This window comes from Protobothrops mucrosquamatus, unplaced genomic scaffold (genome assembly GCF_001527695.2).
Source record: "Protobothrops mucrosquamatus isolate PMUCROS unplaced genomic scaffold, P.Mucros_1.0 scaffold150, whole genome shotgun sequence".
Taxonomy (NCBI): domain Eukaryota; kingdom Metazoa; phylum Chordata; class Lepidosauria; order Squamata; family Viperidae; genus Protobothrops; species Protobothrops mucrosquamatus.
The window spans coordinates 1,560,556-1,581,610 of record NW_015386515.1 but is presented as its reverse complement, the minus strand read 5'-3'; the positions used below and the strand labels follow the sequence as shown (position 1 = coordinate 1,581,610).

The 21,055-nt window shown below is 44.7% G+C and overlaps 1 protein-coding gene across 1 annotated transcript in view; it reads right to left on the bottom strand.

Annotated features, from left to right (window-relative positions):
- RGL3 (ral guanine nucleotide dissociation stimulator like 3) overlaps window positions 1–21,055 on the bottom strand; it is a 29,970-nt gene that overhangs the window by 4,406 nt on the left and 4,509 nt on the right. Inside the window, 11 exon segments of the mRNA XM_029283603.1 lie at window positions 6,394–6,538; window positions 7,766–7,855; window positions 9,286–9,407; window positions 9,574–9,606; window positions 10,487–10,564; window positions 10,822–10,914; window positions 11,124–11,208; window positions 11,827–11,930; window positions 15,019–15,234; window positions 16,233–16,366; window positions 19,968–20,173. Coding sequence (XP_029139436.1) covers window positions 6,394–6,538; window positions 7,766–7,855; window positions 9,286–9,407; window positions 9,574–9,606; window positions 10,487–10,564; window positions 10,822–10,914; window positions 11,124–11,208; window positions 11,827–11,930; window positions 15,019–15,234; window positions 16,233–16,366; window positions 19,968–20,173 — 1,306 coding nt within the window.

The window sequence follows — 21,055 nt, the reverse complement described above, 5'->3', positions numbered from 1 at the left end:
TTTCCCCCCCCCAAAAGATGGGGGAAAATGTCTGTGCGTCTTATGGAGCGAATGCCACCTCCCACCGCACCGTGCCAGCTGACGCCAGCTGACGGGCGCAGGAGGTAGGTGCCGCCGCGGTCTCCCAGCCGCTTGCTTCTTCGTCTGGAGCAGTTGCAAGGGCTTGCTTGGTCGCCGGCGGCGGGGAGCGCGTCAGCGGCCCTTGGGGACCATGCAAGCCCTTGCAATTGCTGGGGCGGCGGCCGGCAGGGGCATCGCTTCCCGGGAAGCCGAGCAGGCCACATGTCTCCCCAGGCCGGGCCGGGCGGCAATCATGGCTGGGCTGGCGGCCGGCGGGGGCATCGCTCCCCGGGAAGCTGAGCAAGCCACATGTCTCCCCAGGCCGGGCCGGACAGCAGTCAGGGATGAAGCTTGCCTGGCTGCCGCAGGGCTCTCCGCCGCCCGGCCCCACCTCGGCCCCACCGGTGGCGCCTTCCTCGGCCACTTTTGGGGAGCTGCTGCCACCCTCGGTGCTGCAGGAGGAGACCTTGGGCTGTGAGGGCAGCGGGGCTGGCAGCGATCAGGACCCCCCCTTGTCCCCGCGGCAGCACTCCTCGTTGCCGGCGCAGCCGCCCATGGTGCACCCGGCCTAGGAGCCCTCCTCTTGCGGCGGCGAAGTGGCTGAGGATGCAGCAGGGGCGGTGGCCGGGCTGGGGGCAGGGACCCCGACGATGCTGCAGTGGCTGCCGGTGGAGCCACTACCGCCCATCTTGCTCCCCCTCCCCGGCCGTTCGGCTGAGGATGCGGCGAGGGCAGCGGCTCCCGTCCTGCTCCCCATGCCCGCCTGTTTGTCTGAGGAGGCGATGGGGATGGTGGCCGGGAGGCGCTGCCTCCCGTCCTGCTCCCCCTCCCCACCCGTTCGGCCGAGGTGGCGATGGGGACGGTGGCCGGGAGGCGCTGCCTCCCGTCCTGCTCCCCGTGCCCGCTCGTTCGGCCAAGGAGGCGATGGGGACGGCGGCCGGGAGGCGCTGCCTCCCGTCCTGCTCCCTGTGCCCGCTCGTTCGGCCAAGGAGGCGATGGGGACGGCAGCCGGGAGGCACTGCCTCCCGTCCTGCTCCCCGTGCCCGCTCGTTCGGCTGAGGAGGCGATGGGGACGCCATCCGGGAGGCGCTGCCTCCCGTCCTCCCCGTGCCCGCTCGTTCGGCCGAGGAGGTGATGGGGACGCCGGCCGGGAGGCGCTGCCTCCCGTCCTGCTCCCCCTCCCCTTCCCTGCCCATTCGGCGCCGTCTGCCTTTCATTCTCTCTCTCTCCTAACCTGGAGGGAGAGGGAGGGAGAGAAAGAGAGAAAGAGGAAAGGAAGAGAAAGAGAGGAAAGAGAGAAAGAGGAAAGAGAAAGAGAGAGGAAAGAGGGAAAGAGACAGAGAAAGAGAGAAAAAGAGAGGAAAGACGGAAAGAGAGAGGAAAGAAAGAGAAAGAGAAAGAAAGAAAGGGGAGAGGAAAGAGAGAAAAAGAGGAAAGAAGAGAGAGGAAAGAGAAAGAGAGAAAGGGAGAGGAAAGGGGGGAGAGGAAAGAGAGGAAAGAGAAGAGAAAGAGAGAGGAAAGAGAAAGGAAAGAGGAAAGAGAGAAAGAGGAAAGAGAAAGAGAGAGACAGAGAAAGAGAGGAAAGAGAGAGAGAAAGTTAGAGGAAAGAGGAAGAGAAAGAGAGAAAGAGAGAGGAAAGAGAGACAGGGACAGACAGAGACAGAGAAAGAAAGAGAGAGGAAAGAGAGAGAGAAAGTTAAAGGAAAGAGGAAGAAAGAGGAAAGAGAGAAAGAAACAGAAAGAGAAAGTTAGAGGAAAGAGAGAAAGGAAAGAGAAAAAGGAGAGGAAAGAAAGAGAGAAAAAGAGGAAAGAGAAAGAGAAAAAGAGAGGAAAGAGAAAGGAAAGAGGAAAGAGGGAAAGAGAAAGAGAGACAGAGAAAGAGAAAAAGAGGAAAGAGGGAAAGAGAGGAAAGAGAAAGATAAAGGGGGAGAGGAAAGAGAGAAAAAGAAGAACGAAAAAAGGAAAGAGAAAGAGAAGAGAAAGAGAGAGACAGAGAGACCCTTTTGACATCTAAAATGAAGAGAACTCTGCATACGGTATATCTTTTTACCTTTATTTTATATATACACACACAGACACAGACACACACAGACACACACAGACACACAGACACACACAGACACACACACACACACATATATATATTAAAGGTAAAAAAGGATATATGCAGTGTTATCTTCAGTTTAGATAGAATATTTTTTTCTTGTTTTCCTCGTCTAAAAACTATGTGCGTCTTATGGTCAGGTGCGTCTTATGGTGCGAAAAATACGGTAATACTTGGATACTTGCAAACCGGTGGTTGTCCTCAGTCTCAAACGATGCCACTTTTTGCAGAGGACAGCCAATCAACATGATTGGCAGCTGCCATTAATAATAAGTAAAGGGATGCAATCCTGAACAACCACGCCATTTTATTTGAACTGGGCTTGGGTAGAAAGGGGAGAGAGAAGATATGGATGAAGGTATGAATAGAGTATGTGTGTGCATATGCACACATAAACAGGCATGTAGATTGATTGTTGATCCTTCCTGGCAATCTACATAAGTTTCAAGGACAACATTGTCGCTTAGCCTTGTTCTAATGATATGAGTAATACTTTGAATTATAAATATAATTATAGCCTAGGTTACACAAACATCCACCTGCTTAATGAGGATAGCATAGATTTTGCTTCCATAGGATATACTCCATAAAAAGCTTATACTGTATCACATTAAACTTATTAGTCTTAAAGGAAATGTTTCATCTAAGGCAGTGGTGGCGAACCTATGGCACAGGTGCCAGAGGCGGCACTCGGAGCCCTCTCTGTGGGCACACGTACCGTTGCCCCACCCTCACCTCCCCCCGTGACCCCCTCCTCTCCAGCAGCCCCCCTGAAGGAGACTCGCCCTTAAGCGTGGCCCACCCGGAGCAGCACAGCCAAGGACATGGCAGCCAAGCAACGTAGACAAGACTCTGCCCTCACACCCCATCATGCACAGTTGATGCTGCGGGGCATGGGCAGAGGGCGTGACTGCCATAGCGCTGCTGGGCTGCCTGGGTGATCTGCGGCGGGCCCTGGAGGTGGTGAGTGACCCTGAGGGCAGGCGGGGCAGGGGATGGGGGGCGGGGCAGCGGGTGGAGCAGGGCAGGGCCAGTTTTTGGGCACTCGGTCTCTAAAAGGTTCGCCATCACTGATCTAAGGAGTGAACATGGCTATCCAGCACCCATCATATGATCATATATAAGACTTGGTTTCCTCCGATCTGTCAAGGTTGATGTTTTGGAAAGTAGTAAGCATGGGAGAGCAGGGAGGTAGGGAGAAGAGAGGCTTCTTGCTGAGGAACTAGATCAGTGGTGGCTAACCTATGGCACGCGTGCCAGAGGCAGCACTCAGAGCCCTCTCTATGGGCCCACGTGCCATGCCCCGGAGATGGCAACCGTCCCTCTTCAATCAGCCGCCCGCTAACTTGCCAAGGTCCCACATGGCCAGATCCATCCCAGCACCCATGCATTCACTGGCCTCTGTGTGCAGTGGCTGATGGTGTCAGGCAGCAGCCGCCCCGGCCCCTGCCTCACCTTGCCCTGTGACAATGGCACCCCCGCCCTGCCTCGCCTTGCCTCGCCTCACCCAGCAGGACGAGCCTCCTACCCACCGCTGCACCTGCCAGAGACCCCCTGGATCTTCCCAAACCCTGCCCAGCCCGCACAGGCATCCCTCCCCAGGAGCAACATCGAGGTGATCACGCCCACCTTGGCCACACCCACCCAGTCTGCCATGACCACCACAGCCACGCCCACCCAGTGGGCCACAACCACCTGGCAGCCGGCGATAAATAAGTGGGTTTTGGGTTGCAGTTTGGGCACTCGGTCTCTAAAAGGTTTGCCATCACTGAACTAGATGCTAAGTTAAAACATTCTACCAGGCTCCAAACCAAAGAAGTAACGGAGCAGAGGCAAAGAAGAAGTGAAGCTAAGGAGAAAACCAAGGAGGGGGCAATAGTTCATGCTAATAGCAAAAATAATGAATCAGGGATGAAATTGATTTAAAAAATAATATAAATTGAGATTTCCTATTTAAGTTACTTTTTAACATTGTTTTGTTATGTATATTTTATGTACAATCCTATTTCTGGTTTAATAAAGATTATTTAACATCTCAGTCTGTTTTATAATTTTGGGAGTTTACAAATGTAAAATGTGTTATGTACTTTTTTCAAAAACTGCTGCTCCTTCCCCACCCTGGTCCAGGTTTGCCCAGGACAAGCCAATGGAGCTACTCAGAAGACATCATGACTTGTGCATCTGCTTCCCTGGTTTAGAAGGTACATTGCTTGAAGGTGCCACACTAATTTGGCACCCTATCCCTCACCAGACACAAAGGAGGTTGCAACTTCTCACAATTAATTGTTCTATTCTAACGAACAGGTGATTTATTGCTAGTCTTTTTCTTGGGAGAGGAACTGCAGACTGTGAAATAAGTATTCAACACATGACTAAGGTCCTCCACTTAGGCAGGAAAATCCAAATGCGCCGGTAGAAAATAGCCAGTACCTGGTTCAACAGTAATGCCTGTGAAAGGGATCTAGGTGGACCACCACTTAAGTAAGAGCCAACAGTTTGCTGCAGTGCCAAAAGGGCCAATGCAATCCAGTGCTGTATCAGCAGAGGCATAGCATCAAGTGACAGTACAGCTTTACACTGCACTAGTGAGACCACAATTGGAATACTACACCCAGTTTTGGTCACCATGATACAAAAAAGATGCTGAGATCCTAGAAAGAGTGCAGAGATGAGCAACAAAGATAATAAGAGGTCTGGAGGCTAAATTTTATGATGAACGGTTAAGAAAACTAGCTATGTTTAACATAATGAAGATATGGCTTAATGAAGATATGATAGATCTCTTCAAGTACTTGAAGGGCTGATACAAAGAAGAGGGAGTCAACCTATTCTCCAAAGCTCCTGAGGGCAGAACAAAAAGCAATGGGTGGAAGCATGTCAAAGAGAGATCCAACCTAGAATGAAAGAGAAATTTCCTGACAGAACAATTAGTCAATGGAATAGCTTGCCTCTTGGAGTTATAAGTGCTCTATCATTGGAGATTTCCAAGAAAAGATTGGACATGCATTTGTCTGGGATGGAATAAGGATTCCTACCTTGGACACAGGATTAGACTAGAGTACCTCCAAAGTCCCTTTCAGCTCTATGATTCTATGATTTCTATGACTTGAAATTAAGTCTTTCTCAGTCCATAAATCTGTATACAATGCAATCCTATTGCCTGCAATAGATCCCAACCGTCTACAAATCAGCCGATGAAACAAGGAAAAGGGAGTCTTCCCCACTGACATTCCTTGGCTGTGTCACTGCAGATAATCTGCAACTGATCCCAGAAATGAAGTAATAGTTAATGACTTGATCCTGGATTTGGTGCAATCTGCATCAAATTTTCTAGAACACATTCCAGGTTTTAATATTGCTGAAAAGAAAGAAAATAGCCTCCTTATTCTAAGGCAGCTTCTTCCAATCTTGGAGCCTACAAATACAACCTCTAAATCTGAATCAGCATCCCTCCACACACACCCCTTTGGGAGTGATAGTAACTTATTTTCACACTTTTGGAAGCCATCAGCTTGAAAAAGGTTACCAATCCATATTAGTGGCTGAACGTTATCATTGTTTTCAAACAGAGAAGTAAAAATACAGAGATACAACATATACTGTAGTTTCTTTATTGTAATATCAACTTCAACAACTGGTGTTCACGTTCCTTTATGGAAAATACAGCACTTATTAGCAAGAATGACATCCATTTCCTTCTATTACTCTCTGGGCCAACTTCTTCATTTAATCTTGTTTGCTGTAGTCCAGGATCTATAGCCCAGATCTATGCCATGTTCTGCTATTCCTTGTAATTTTGTTTCAGACAATGGAGTCTTTGGGATAATAGCATCCAGAATGTCCTCCCAAGAAAAAAAATTAATACTTCCCTGCTTCTTGGTTTTAATTCATTCATTAAAACCAGGGGTTATGTTTGTTGTTGAAATTTTATTTCCTTGTGTTCTGTGGCAACAATATGATAACTCCAGGTTTTTAAATCCTGTTTTTGATAATACTTATGATGATAATTTTCCAAAGTAGCCTTGTTCGGGCTGTTCATAAAACCTCGCAAAATGGTTATCAACAAAAGGGTAAAATATAGCAATTTAAAAAGAGTGATCTTATAAAGCCAATTTAGCACTTGTATTGTTATGGTGATTGTGTTCCACCAATTGCGTAAGTGTCCATTTCTGTTTTGCAAGAATCCCAAGACTTGAAAGATAGGATAGAAATAAAAATAAACATGTCACCTTGACTCCAGGGGATACCCGTGTTGGGGAGCAAGGGACACTGGATCCATCTTCAGAGTTCAGGCTACTAGAGGAACTCAGTGGCATAGTTCCAGTCTTTTCAGATCCGGAAGGAGTTGCAGATGGTTCTGAGCCCAAGAGGAGTCTGCAAAGAAGGAGAGAAAGGGGTCCAGACAGAGAGTTAAGGGAAAGATGCAGTTTCACTTATTCCTCATCTCTCTCCACATTAGAATAAAAGCAAATGGATCCCAGCATATCCTCAGATCCATCTCATTGTTTAACCCTCCATAATACTGTGGTCTCACCATTTCAACTCAGGAGCACAAATCATCTATGTGTATCTAAGCAGCCCAGCACCATATATGGGCTTGAGTGGCTAGTATAGATCTGGGAGAGTAGAATGTGGATTTTGTACTTCAGAAGCTGCTCAGGTCAAAGTTATTCCTTGCCATGTAATTCATCACTGGGTTTAGGTCTTGGTCTCATCATTTGCTCTGAGTATCATTTTTCTAACTCTTAGGCCAACCCTGCATCCCCCTTTATAGAATGTGGTCCAGAAATAATTCCAATGATCATTTGGAAAGCTTTACCAGCTTGTAAATCCACTTACAGTGCCTCCTTATTCAAAGAGTCTAATCAAAATTAGTAAACTTCTTAACGTCTCTTCTCATGAATACAATACCTAAACTTCTAATGCTAGTACAGTTATACATTTAAAATACTTCAATCATTCTGCATAGTCATTATATTTCTGCAACAGCCCATTTCTTCTGAAAATTCCTGCTTAGGAAATTTAATTTAATTTAGAAGTACCACCTCTTCCAAATTGTGCTTAATACTTAGAAAAATTTAACTTGCAGATAGCTGAGTTCCAGGACTTCTCATATTATACTAGGGAAAGTGGGTTATAATTTTACTGTGAATAGGAATTGTATGACCTGGAAAGCCCAGACCCCTTGCAAATCTCCAGAGGCCTTGGTTGCCTGGATCTGATGGTACAGTATATGAAGAGGGTGACATTGTGCCCCACATTTACAGCATCAGCCTTAGGTCCCTCTGAATAGCCTAGTACCCTATTTTTTAATAATGGCCAGCCAGATGCTTCAGAAAACCACACAAATAAAGCACAAAGTAAACAGTTTAATTTGTTGGTTTATAATTCCACTGTGGTTTAATCTGTCCACACTCAAATTAACCCAGTTTCGGTTGCCCTTCCCCTCAGCATAAAAACAGACTGTAGGAACCAAAAAAACTCCCACAGGGTAGATGGGGTGCTTGTCTGGAGCCTAGAGGGAAGGATCTGGCAGGCGAAAGGGCAGAGGATAGAAAGGAACAAGAACATCTCCTCTCACCAGTTACTGGGATGACTTACGAGCTGAAGCGTTTGGTCAGACTACGATGCAGCTTTGGCGAGCTGGGACAGGAGTCAGCTGGTGGTTCTATCATACAAGAAATGCAGTAGCTGGAGGAGAACAGTGAAGACAGATTCTATAGCTACATCTTCTCAACTATTCACTGAGGCTACACATGGCACTTTGGGGTTTATGCCCTGAGCTCTTAGCCCCCATAATTTTCCTTACTGCTTGTTTACTCATCAATTCTCAGGAATCTTTCTGATTCTCTGCCCTGCCCCATGCGCTCGCTGGGTTCTTCATCCCTACTCAGTACTATTCACCCATCCTTTAGCTGGCAAATACCAGTGTAATATTTACCTCCCATTGCTAACCCCATCTTGCCTCTTTTGAGTCTATTCTGAGTCATTGCCAAAGGGTATTGTCCTGATTTAGGACAGAGCCTTTTATTTGGGTAAGATGCCTTTACTGTCTTTGCTGCTCTGTCCCCTTTCAGCATGTTACCATTCCAAGGGGGAACTTCTACCATCAGTTCACTGCAGCAGCAATTGAATTAGTCTGTCTCCAAGACTCTACCTGGGCTTCTCTAAGCTGGTTTCACACCATATTTGGCATGTTTCAAGTTACAGTAAAACAATATGGAATACAGAGACATGGAAAGATAACAAGGCCAACAGCCTCCTTTTCTCCTTTCTCTTGCCTTGATTGTGCAATGATCTATGTCTTGAAAAGCAGGAGAGTTACATCTAACTGGTGGTGGACAACCACTCTCTTACTTTGGTAGCAGGGAAGGAGAGGAATGACTGAACTTTACAAATATAATGAATCTGTGAAACTAGCAACAAAAGAATCATTTCAACATCCCTCATTATTTTCTGAACACTGCAATGACAAAACAAAATAGGATTGCTGCCTGTTAATGGAAATATCACCATTAATGCCATTTCACAATACTAGTAAAGTGTTAATAGCATAAATATATCTCTTCTTCCCCAAATAAAATAGTCTGACTTTTTCTCTTCTGCTTTTCTTGGCAATGTACAGTCACTTTGCAGAGTAAGATGGGCAGCATATAAGATATAGATAGATAGATAGATAGATAGATAGATAGATAGATAGATAGATAGATAGATAGATAGATAGATAGATAGATAGATAGATAGATAGATAGATAGATAGATAGACAGATAGACTGCACTTGGATAGGGACTAATTCAGTAAAGATTCAATAATAGTACATTTGAAGAAAACAATAATTTAGATGAATTTTTTTCAGCAGGGAAAGGGCACACACAGCACAGAATCAAGCTGCTTCTCTCTGCATTGTCTTTGATAAAGGCTCTGCAAACTAATTTTTTTCTGATGTAAAAAGTGCTAAGTTGTTTTGAGCACACTTTAAATGTGCAATTATTGCTGCATTTAAAAATCTGTAACCAGGGGTGCAACCTGAGTGGTACAAGTATTAGGAATGTCTAATGCTTTCGCCCACCAAACAATTTTCTGTCCATCCCCAGCAGAAAACTTTAATCCCTCTTCCCACCTCTGGTCTTCAGAAAGCTGCTGCTGGTGGTGGAAGGCCAAGTGGAAGGATGGATTCAGGCAAAGGTTGTATCCCTGACAGGACTGTTGCAGATGACAGATAGAGAAGAGGATTGCTGCTTCCTGGAGAAGAGGAGTACATATGACAGAGTCACACTGTTGCTGTGGTTGCACCCATGTCCATTCTCTTGGTGGCCAGGATTATGCCTCCCCATCCCAGAGCTAAGCACAAAACTAGGAAATGTTAGCTCCTACTCTTATCCCTCCACTTCTTCTACCTTTGATTTACCTTGCGCCTCTTCTCAAAGTTAATGAGCTGGCCCTGTGGAATTGGAAAAAGAAAATAAAATAGAGACAATGGAGACAGAACTTAAGCAGCAGCTAGTTGAACCAGCAACATTTTGTGTGCAAAATTTCAGGCTCAATCATCCCCCGTTTGTTTGTTTTTTTTAGCTAAAAGGAATTCAAATAGCAGACTGAGAATTTAGACAACTGCGGTCCACCAGAAAAGTAAGAAACAATCTGGTGATATTTTAAAGAGTAAACAAGGTATTGGGACACATGATAAACTGGACAACACTTCATCTGATACAAGACAAAAACAGTCCCTTGGCAACTACTGACAAGTTCTCCCCTTCCCAGCTCATATACAAGCATGGATGGCCAGAAAATACTACATCCTCAATGAGCACAGTCCTATAGAGGTGAACTGGCAGGCAAGTCCATAATGGAACCAGTATTCCATCAGATACTCAGTTTCTAAATTGAATGGGGCCTTGTATTTTGTAACAGATTGCTTGAATTTGAATCAGTAATGGACTGGCATCCATCTTGGTACAGTGTCTTCAGAACAGTGTTGATTGTTTATGGAAGGTAGGTTTCCTTCTTCAGTAATTGTGGCATTTGGTGCAAGCTGCAGATTCCTTGCCAGCCTCCAGAGTGATCCCACATACATCACATTGCAACAGTCCAAAATTACGTGCTAATCATTCTTCGATGTAAGAGACATCCCTTCTCCTAATGATGTTTGGTAAAAATAAAGCCATTCACATACATTCAATATTTCAAACCAGATGGGGTTAAATAAATAAGTTAATTTGAAATGCCCACTCAAGTGTCATGGGAGCAATTGTTTGCCCTTTCACCAGATGATCACCACATTCTCCTTCCCCCTCTTTCAGTCCTCTTTCAAAGATGCTCACCTCCACAAAATCTGGCAGTGCTGTATCCAGCATGATCAGGTCAGTTAAAAAGGTGCCAAGGTATGGGATGGTAGGAGTCTGCAACAAAAACCCTGGATTCATTAGGTGGGTATGCCATAACACTAGCAATTCCAAGCAAGCAAAGAGGATGATGTAATTCTCTCTTGTATCCTTGTGGGAACCCACCCACCTAACATACCCAAGAATTGCAAAAGAGGTGCATTTGTGTAAATCTAAGACCATGATATGAAAGCAAAATTGCAAAAAGTTTCTATGAATACTGGCAAATGCAAGCATTAAGCAAATCTGGCTGGATCCAATCAAGAGGTTATTACCATTTGCTCCAGTTGAAATCTCACCTGCAGAGAAGTCCTGACAGGTATTTGATGATTTCTCCCTCCATCACAAGGTCCCTGAGTATCTCCTTCCTACAGAAGAGCCCCAGAGGGCAAACTGATGTTCAAATGGTATAAAATTAAAATGAACCAATTGACCCTCTTAAACTATATCCAGAATCAGTCAGTGAAAAATGTCAGTATTTTCCCTCACTACTTCCACAAGAGATGGAAAACCATTTGGAAAACCACCCTTGTGCATCACATTCTTTTTCCTTCTTCTCAGGAGATATTCCCCCTACCTGCAGCAAGATTTCTCGGCAGTTCAAGTGATTGTGGTCTTCAGAGAAGATCTGTGAGAGCTTTCGAAAGGAGCTCCTGGTTTCTCTGTGGGATAAAATGCAGAACTGCCTGAGATGGGGTCTGTCTAATGAGCTTTCTTTCTTGTCAATCTGCTCTCCAGATCCCAGGGATCTGCCATGTTGTGGCCTTTTGCCAAAGGGAAGGCAGCTTGGTATATTTGACCAGCCCCTTTGCCCTCTCTTATCTCATTCCTTTACAAAGACTTACTGTCAGGTCCCCATAGATCCCTATCAGGACACTACCATTCTGTTGGGAAGGGGGGGCCTTGGGGCTTTTCTACAATGTACCCATTTTGATTTGTTTCTCCTTTGCTTTGATGTATCTTCCTGGGAATTGGGAAGGAGGGATGAGCCCCCGGGCCATCTGGTTTGCCTCATTGGGGTGCTTGAGAATGACTTATCACCTTCTCAGCTCAGAGTTCTCACAACACATTCTCACCTTCAGATTGGCTTTTCATGGACTGGGCATTTGGGAGGGGTTTTGAACAGTGGGCTTTAACGTAATGTTTTCCCATGGGAACTTTAGATCCTGCCTGCTTTCTCTGCAATCACTGTCTCCCAATAAAAGAGCCTTTTGAAATGTTGCCTGTTTCAAGAATTCGCCTTTCTTGAGGGAATAGCTGAGGCGAGACCTTACACTTACCTGTTGACTGCAGCCCAGGTGCGCTTTAGTCGGTAAATAGAGTTGGATTGGAGAGCAGAGAGGATGGCGTACAGTGAGGAGAAATTCCTTAAGGCCCAGCATCGCTGGAAGTTTGGTGTTGGGAAGGAAAAGATAAATAGTTCAGCAAGGAGTGAAAGATTATAGATGTGTGAACAAAAATTGCAAAAGAAAGAGACAAAGACGGAGAGAGGCACAATCAGTTAAATAAGGATATAATTTTTATTGGTTTAATAAAATTAATCTAACATTAAAGAGATACTGAATTTAAAATGAAAATATGTGTTTTTAATATTTAATTTTAATATTTACAGTCGTGTAAATTGGAGGTTATCTCAGTTTTTTAACAATCTAAGAATGCAACCCAAGAATGCAGAGTACCTCTCTGAGGGAGATAGGTGGTTAAGAAATGTGAAATATAAACATATAAATGATAATAAATAAGTTCTGAAAATGTACACCTCAATTTAAATGGAAATATTTCTTTAAATATTACTATTGGATATTTAAATATGTTGATTTACCTAATTTTAAAGCAATTTATTAAAATAGTTTTCATGTTCAACACATTCATTCATACTGTGTTTCCTCAAAAATAAGACCCAGTCTTATATTTGTTTTGCCTCCAAAAGAGGCATTAAATCTTATTTTTGGGTGATGTTTTATATTTTTCCAGGAGCTGCCCCATGTACCCCGCACCCCGCTTATCATGCTGCAGGGCTCCTGCTGCTGCTGCTGCCACTGCAAGGTGTCCTACTTCTGTTGCTGCTGCCACGAGGCGCATCCTGCTGCTGTGAACTGTGTCCTGCCATCATTGCTTCTGCCACCGTGAGGCACACCCTGATGGTGTTGCTGCCACCGCGAGGTGTGTCCTGTTGTTGTTGGTGCCACTGCCATGAGGCATGTCTCACCACCGTTCTGCTGCTGTCGCGAGGAATGTCCTACCGCCATTGCCGCCACTGGCACGTGCATCCTGAAGTGCATCTCATGGCAACGGTGGGATGCACCTCACGGCAGTGGCAACGTGCCTTGCGGCGGCAACGGCAACAGGACATGCCTCGCGGCTGCCTCTCAGCAACAATGGCAGCAGGACACACCTTGCAATGGCGGCAATGGTGGCAGGATGCGCTTCGCGGTGGCAGCAAGAAAAACAGTACGCACCTCGTGACAGTGCAATGCACCTCACAGTGGTAGCAACAGGATGAGCCTTGTAATATCAATAGGACCTGCCTCGCGCCAGCAGCAATAACAGCAGGATGCACCTTATAGCAGCAATGCAACGGTGGTGTGATGCACCTTGTGTTGGCAGCAGCAGCAGCATCTCTGTGGCATGGTAAGTGGGTGAGGGGCGCATGAGGCACCTACCCCTCCCACCGCTTCGCCTCACCTTGTGTCTTAGCAAATAAGTAGGGCTTATTTTTGGGGTAGGGCTTATATAAGGCCCAGCGCAAAAAATCAAGCTAGGGATTTTTTTCATGTTCAACACATTCAAGGTTGTTTTTTTAATTGAAGCAATCTGCACTTTTGGCGCTCAGAATAGTGAAGCCTGTCAGATTTGCCATTTTCAGCTTTTCTCTGCTGGCAACCTGCCATAAAACGGAAGAGAGAGAAAAGGACTTTGGAGTAATAAAGTTCGGAATGGGAGTGAGAAGACAAATGATGGGAAAGGGAAACACATTGACAAGAACCAGAGTGCCAAACCGGAATAAAGCAGCCGCCATGGATACGGAATGGCCTGGGAACGGAATGCGAAACTACATTGAGAGGCACCAAACATTCAAGCAGTTCCCAAAACATCTAAATGGCATACTATTGAACACTGATGGACTGGTCAAGGCAGGAGGGCCAGGGAAAGAGGGGAAAGTGTAGCTTTATTTTTGCTGCAACTACTTAACTTTAGTAAAAGAACCTATCACTTTAAATAAATGAAGTTGAGAGTCTTTCTTTCCTAAAGATCCAAGTTGGGGCAGGCCTGACATTAAACTGCCCATCATTAACCTATTGAAAACCAAAGGGGAAGGGAGACCTAAATCCAACCAACTCCTAAAGTGGACAATGGAATGCCAAGCGGCCGTACAAAAAGCTCAAAACTCTTATTTGCAGCAGAACTCATACTAAAGTACCCGGGCCTGAACCCCTCCCCCTTTGTCATCCAGGTGGATACTAGTGATGTAGTAGTGGGTACTGTACTGCTGCAGAAAAATGACCAAGGGATCCTGCAGCCATGACCTTACACTTCCAAGAAACTAACCGAGACAGAATGCAGATGGGCCTATCTTCATTACTCAATCACTGATTGAGAAGGAACAGCATGATAATTAGCATAATTAGAATGAGCATGATAATTAAAACCAACTATTAATTATTGTGACCTAGGAACAGGTTGACGTCAGATTTGTCTAAATATGATAAAGTTGGATTCTGCCAATGACTGTCCAAGAGAGATCCCACTCGTGTCATGTTCATTGCCATGCCTAGTCTGACCTTTCCTTGTATATATACCTACAGAACATAATATAAGATAGTTCAACACTACAGTGACCTAAAGTCCCCTACGGTACTATAAAGTTGCTTGTTGTGCCTAATTAAAGGCAGCTAAGGAACCCTACCAGATTTTATGGAGTTTAAAAGAGGCATTTATTTTGACAATCAGCTGACCAATGCTGGGGCCACAGGGTACCTTCCTTTTTCAACCTCTGCCCTTTTCTCTCCAGCCACACCAACAATTGGCCAGTGTAGCTTCCCACTCAATGTTCTTGCTCCTCTTGCCTGCCTTGCAATTGTCCATCTGCATTCTGTGTCCATCAAGCATGCTTAATTCTCCCGCTTGCAGTATTCCATCCTATTTTTTTTATTCATCCAGAAAACTCAGGATCCCTTTACTTTGGGGAACAGAAATGTACAGTCTCAGCGCATACAATAACTGAGAAGAATTTACCTCATGCAGAAAAATAACAAGAAAACCCTTTCAGGGATGTCAATTGAAAAAGGTTGCAAGAGGCATTAGTGCTAAACATTGTCAAGAAATATTGTCACAAATGAGGAATGCACCTGGGCAGTCACTACCTCTCTGGCTCACAGTTTCCCAAGAGATGAACTACGCAACCCCTAACATCATGCTCAGCCCTGCTTTGTTTTCCCATTGCCACCATTCTGACCCTCTTCCAGACTTACTCCAGCAATTTGGATCCATTTCTCCAGCAGGTTTGCACGCTGGGGAATGTGCATGGCCAGATCCCCTAGCACAGATGTGATGACACAGCTGGTGACTGCATTAAACTGGATCACAGTAGCACGGACACTGGGAGCCATGTGCTGATTCTTCTTTTTGTCTCGTTGGGACCAAATGCAGCCAAGGCAATGGAAGGGTAGCACTGCTCTAAAGAGGTTCTGGAGAAAGGGAAGGGGAAAAAAGGAATTCAGCACCATTTGAGGGCCATTTAGTGCATTAAGAGATTTCAGAGCAGGTTTTCAAGATCCAAGGCCTCAAATAGACATATTGCAAAGCAAAGAACCATCCCAAATCCACCCCTGCAGCAGCCACATCCCATCCATTTTATGGTCCTTAGTACCCACTCTTTCCAACATAAAATGTAGCTCATGGCCATCAAAAGGTTTGCCTACTAGGACTGTAAAAAGTGACGCTGATTCTCTTTTCTGTCATCAAGCCAATTTCAAAAGGGTTTCAGAACTACCCTGTTCATCATAGCCCTAATCTGTTTTCTTTTCCAAATTATTTTCAGTTACTGGCCCCAACAGCTCTTACAGCAGACATGTCAAACACAAGGCCCGGGGGCCGGATGCGGCCCGCGACATGGTTTCATGTGGCCCACGAAGCCATCCTGGAAACAGTGATGGAATGGCCCCCACTGCCTTGGGCCCGGCCCAGGCTGCCCAGGAGCCAATGTACAATTTTGTGGTGACCATCTATGCTGAAACGCATTCTGTCTTAGCTCCACAAGGCCATCTGGAAACAGCAAGGAACTGGCCTCTGCCGCGTTGGCCCTGCCCCCTGGGCGCGCGCTGGGGAGGTGTCACCCTTTGGGAGGAATGAAGAAATGCACCATCGCCTGGAAGTGGCCAGCAAATGGCCCTTGTCTACTTCACATATCCGGCTTGATGGGCTCTGGGGGAGGGGTTTCAGCAGGCTCTTCCAGTGGACCATGCTTTGGCGCTTGCCCTAGTCCTACCCCCTTCTGCCAGAGACCCTCAGATCTGTCCCACTCCTGCCCAGGCCCCCACAGGCACCTTTGACGTGAACGATGTAAAGCTGGCCATGCCCACCCAGTAGGCCACGCCCACCCTGGCCATACCTACCCGGCCCCCCGAGGACAACCGCAATGCTGATGCGGCCCTCAATGAAATTGAGTCTGACACCCCTGTCTTACAGCATCCATCAGTGTCAGCTGTTCGGCCACTTCATCCACAGAGAAGGACATCAGTGCTGATATCTCTTCACAGTCATCTGTCCCAGCTGCCTCTGTGATCACCTGTGATGGTCCCATCCCTGGGGAGTTGTCTCCTATAGGAAAATAATGTGATCTATAGAAAAAAGAGGATTCAAGCAATGGCTGTAAGGAAGCCATTGTACCAGACAAAAATGCCGGCATCAAAAACAATCATACCATACTAGCTTTTAATATTTGCTTCCTCAGGAACTTCTGAGCTTCAGAGAGATGATGTGCCAATTGTGGCTTGTTTCAGGATTATGCTATAAACAGCCTTTTAAAGTTTCTTTGGATCATGCACCATTAATTATTTAATTAATTAATTAATTAATTAATATGCCCTCTGTTACATTAACCAAAGTAACTCTAAGCAGCTTACAGTTGTATACAAACATAAATATAAAAGCATTAAAATTAACAACAATTAAGTAAAGGCTAAAAACCAAGAGCACAGATGGAATGGGGTTTGTCTCTCACTCAACCAACTACCTCCAGCACAATGTGCCCCCATCAGGACCCCAAGCCAACTGGCAGAGCCAGGTTTTAAGGGCCCTCCGGAAGGTCAGAAGGGTGGAGGTTGATCTTAGCTCTGGTGGCAAATTGTTCCAGAGAGCAGGAGCCATAGCAGAGAAGGCTTTTCTCCTGGACCCCACTAGCTGAAGTTTTTGAGCCAGCAGAGTCTGCAAAAGGCCTCTTCTGCTGGAGCAACTGGAGAGGGCCAATCCCATTGTGGTGAGATGGCAACTCAGACAATCTGGTCCCATGCCATGAAGGGATTTAAAGGTGATAACTAACACCTTGAATTGGATTCAGAAGCAAACCAGCAACTAATGCCGCTTGTGTAACAATGGTGTTTCCACCCTAGAGGCCTCCAGAACTGTCTGCACCATTGCATGTATCATTTGTAGCCTCTGAAAACTCTTCAAGAGTTGCCCCATGTAGAGCACATTATAGAAATCCAATGGAGAGATGACTAGGGCATCTCTAGACCACTACATCCCTCATGTTAATCTATGGGGATCAAAACCTCCACTAGGAATTGAATTCATTTGCATGACTTCATAGCAGTGCATTAACTTTAGGAGTATCCAAGTTCTGGTACTCACCAGGAACAAGAAGGAATATATAGAATCTATTCAAACAGCCGAATATACTATCTACCATCCTTTAACCTCTCAGAATAGACTGGAGATAGATTGCCTGCCCTCGTGTATGAGTTTTACATGACTTCCATATAATGTAACACTGAGAATTTTAGGGACACTATACGGTATACTATTCTAGTAAATTTAATGCCTGAAATGACTGCTTAATTTCTTTGTACCCCTGGACTGATTCCTGGGAGTTCTGTACTGACAGGTTTTATTTTCTGTAACAGAACAGAATGCAGCACATTTCTCTGCTCTTCATTCCTTAGAGTACATAAATTACATAAAATCTAAGAATAATCCAGCATGAGCAGATAATCAGCAGATTCCTGCCTCCTGTTAAAATAGCAGGTACAGCTACAGTATGTCTGCGAGGGCCTTTGTATAACTTATTCTTATGTGCCAATTGCTGTAAGTAGCGTCAGGGAGCGCTACTTACAGTTATCTCTTATCTGGACTATGCAACACACTTTATAGAGGTTGCCACTGAAGTGTCTTGAAATGACTTCTGCCTTGGGTAGGGGGTTGCACTAGAAATCTTCCAAGGTCTCTTTCAACCTATGATTCTGTGTCCAGGGAATTTACATCTGGTCCAGAAGAATCAGGATAGTTACAGGTGCATTTTGGTAAGTCCAGATATAACAACTACGGTATGAGCCACACTGGTTATCAGTGGGCTTCTAGGTGTAATTCTAAGGTACTGGGGGTTACCTTACATGGCACAGGGCCTGGATAGTTGTTGAATCTTCTGTTCAACCTACAATATGTGACAGGGTTGGCATGCATCAGGTCCCATCAAGTAAGCAGTATCACTTAATGGAAGCCAGAAGGCATGTCTTCTCTGTCACTGCACCTGTTCCATGGAAGAGCATCCATCTAAAATTTGGCTGGTGTTAACCCTGCTGGCCTTTAAAGCCTTGAAGATTTGGATCACTCCCCAGACCATGGCTATATAGATATTATGTGTGTAGTTCTCAGTTCTCAGTACAATGTATTTTATTTTGTTTTATTATTTTAACATTTTCTTTTGTATATGATATTTTCAACTCAGAGCCACTTGGCAAGTGGGTGGCTATATAAATTGAATAAATACATATTGAAAGTTTACAAATTCCAGAGGGGACATTATCCTGGAATTAACAAGTTCAGTGGAGATTTGCTCCTGTTCCTACCATTGCTCCTGTTCCTGCCATTTTCTTCATCCTGGGATCAGAATGGTCTTAAGAGAGCAGAACAGAGGATACTATTTCCATTGCATATCCAAATAAACCAAGAGGACTAGCTAGATTCAGAATTAAAGAACTTTTATCTCATTGCCTAAAGCTGCCTTCACCAGCCCAGTACAATTCCTATCATCTGTAATTAAGCTGGTGTGAATGCCCTTTTGCTTCTGTAAAGAAAAAGGGTTGCATTTTGAAATTTCCTTTGTGGAAATAGCAAGCCTGCCTACACTTTATTGTTAAGGCCCCCATGCTTAATCACAGATGTGGGAAACTCCAGGGTCTGTTGAAATATAGTTCTCAGTAGCCCCAGCCAACATAGTAACAGCCTTTTCCTGATGTTTTAGTCTGCTACATATAGATAGCCTTTTACAAAAAAGGAACATTCAAAAAAATAGGCCAAACTCCTTCTCACTTGCAGTAGAAAGAGGTACTTCAAAATTTTTACTACCTCATTCTGTGTCCTCCAGAGGTGTTAATTTACCAGCTCTTCTACCAGCAGGGAACTACAAGTTAAGGCTCTTATTCTTACCAGCACATCACTGGATGATGGGCTGAGATAATGGGAATTTTAGCCTCAGCACCTGAGAAGCACCAGTTTAGAAAAGGCTGTTGTAGAAATGATAGCAATTTCAAAAGAGGCATAAGTGTGAGTTGCATGATGTCCTGGGTTGATAAACAGAAGGGCAAATAGATGATTTTGGCTCAGACTAACCTGGTGCCTGTACCCACCTGGGATTACACATGTGAGAAGGCAGACATCATTCATATTCTGTTCCTTTGAGCTGAGAGACTTTTGCAAAATCTTTGCAAACATATTGATTTGAGTGCACAGGCTATAATTTGATCCATTTTAAATAACAAGTTGCATATGTAGTACTAACACGTGTATTTATTTATTTGAACCACAGATTTTGTTGCTTCTGTTCCTAAACTGTTATCATTGGATGATAGTACCTGTTAGAAACAAAAGGGCTATTGCCAAAAAAGCAGTGCAGCAACCCATTGCTTACATAGATTTCTGTGTGGGCAGGCAAGCATACCCAGAGCATAGCTGGCACCTGTCTCCTTCAGTGCAGTTCATTCATCCTTAAATTTGAATTAATTGCAAGATAGCCAGTGAGGAACTGGGTTTGGGCTTCAGGGAGCTGGATCAAGCTGGATGTGATATGAGAACAACACCCCACATGAGAACAATACCTCCAGTAGCATATTGTTGGGAGCAGAAGTCAGAACGGATGAACCCAGACTAGAAACTCTGATAAGATAGGCCATGCTTGGCAATTTTGGTCCTAAATTATTCTTACCATCTACCTCCTTTTCTTTGTGGCCTTGTAGCAATCCCTTTGCCAAAGCACACACTGGGGAGTTAGGAGCAGATTGATGGAGAAAAGACAAAATTTTGTGCAGATTAGGATACTCTGGAGGTTCCCAGAAATCCTCAGGGTGATGCTGCAGCCACTGGTCCAACACATGGAGTACTGCCCTGCAATCAGAAAAGAAATGCGATCAGCTCCTGACCCACACTCACTGCAAGCCATGGGGCTACTCTTGTTCCATATAAATCACTCCTGGCCTTCCACTGTCCCTACTTTACTCTAACCACCTCACTCAATAAAGTTGCCTCTCCCATATCAAGGTTCACATTAATCTGGTACCTAGTTCTCAACTTTCACAAATGGGACCAGAATTTCCATTGCTAAGCAAGGCAGTTGTTAAGTGAGTTGAACTCAATTTTACAACATTTTTGTCATGGTTGTTAAGCAAATCACTTCAATTGTCAAGTGAATCATGTGCTTGTTAAGCAAACCCAACTTCCCCAGTTGACTTTGCTTGTCAAAAACTGACTCTGAAGGTCAGAAATGGTGATCACATACCAATTGCCAAGCACCCAAATTTTGATCTTGGGGATTGTGAGGATGCTGCAACTATTGTAAGTGTGAATATAGATTTTAAGTCTATTCTTCAATGGTGCTGTAACTTCAAAGGCTTGCTAAACAAATGCTGGTAAGTCGAGGATTCTCTGCAATCTTTTTCTTGCATACCTCCTCTTATAAGAACCTCCCCTTTTTTCCAAAGACATGAAAGGAGATTTTTTTAAATAATAACATTTCCTCTGCTTCTGTTCCTCGTCATGGAAATAGGATTATATTTCCCTTTTCTACTCAGCCATATTGTTAAAAGCAGAACATTCTTTTTTTAAAAAAAATACTGTAGATCTTCCTTTTGCAGTGGCAGGGGTTTTATCACTTATTCCCCTCTTGAACATCATAATTCAGACTTAGAGCAGATAGAACTAGTGGCTCAGGACTAGTTTTTGATACAATAAATCATTTGAAACTCTCAGATTGACCACTAGGTGGAATTATTTGTATGGGTCCACAAAATGTACTAC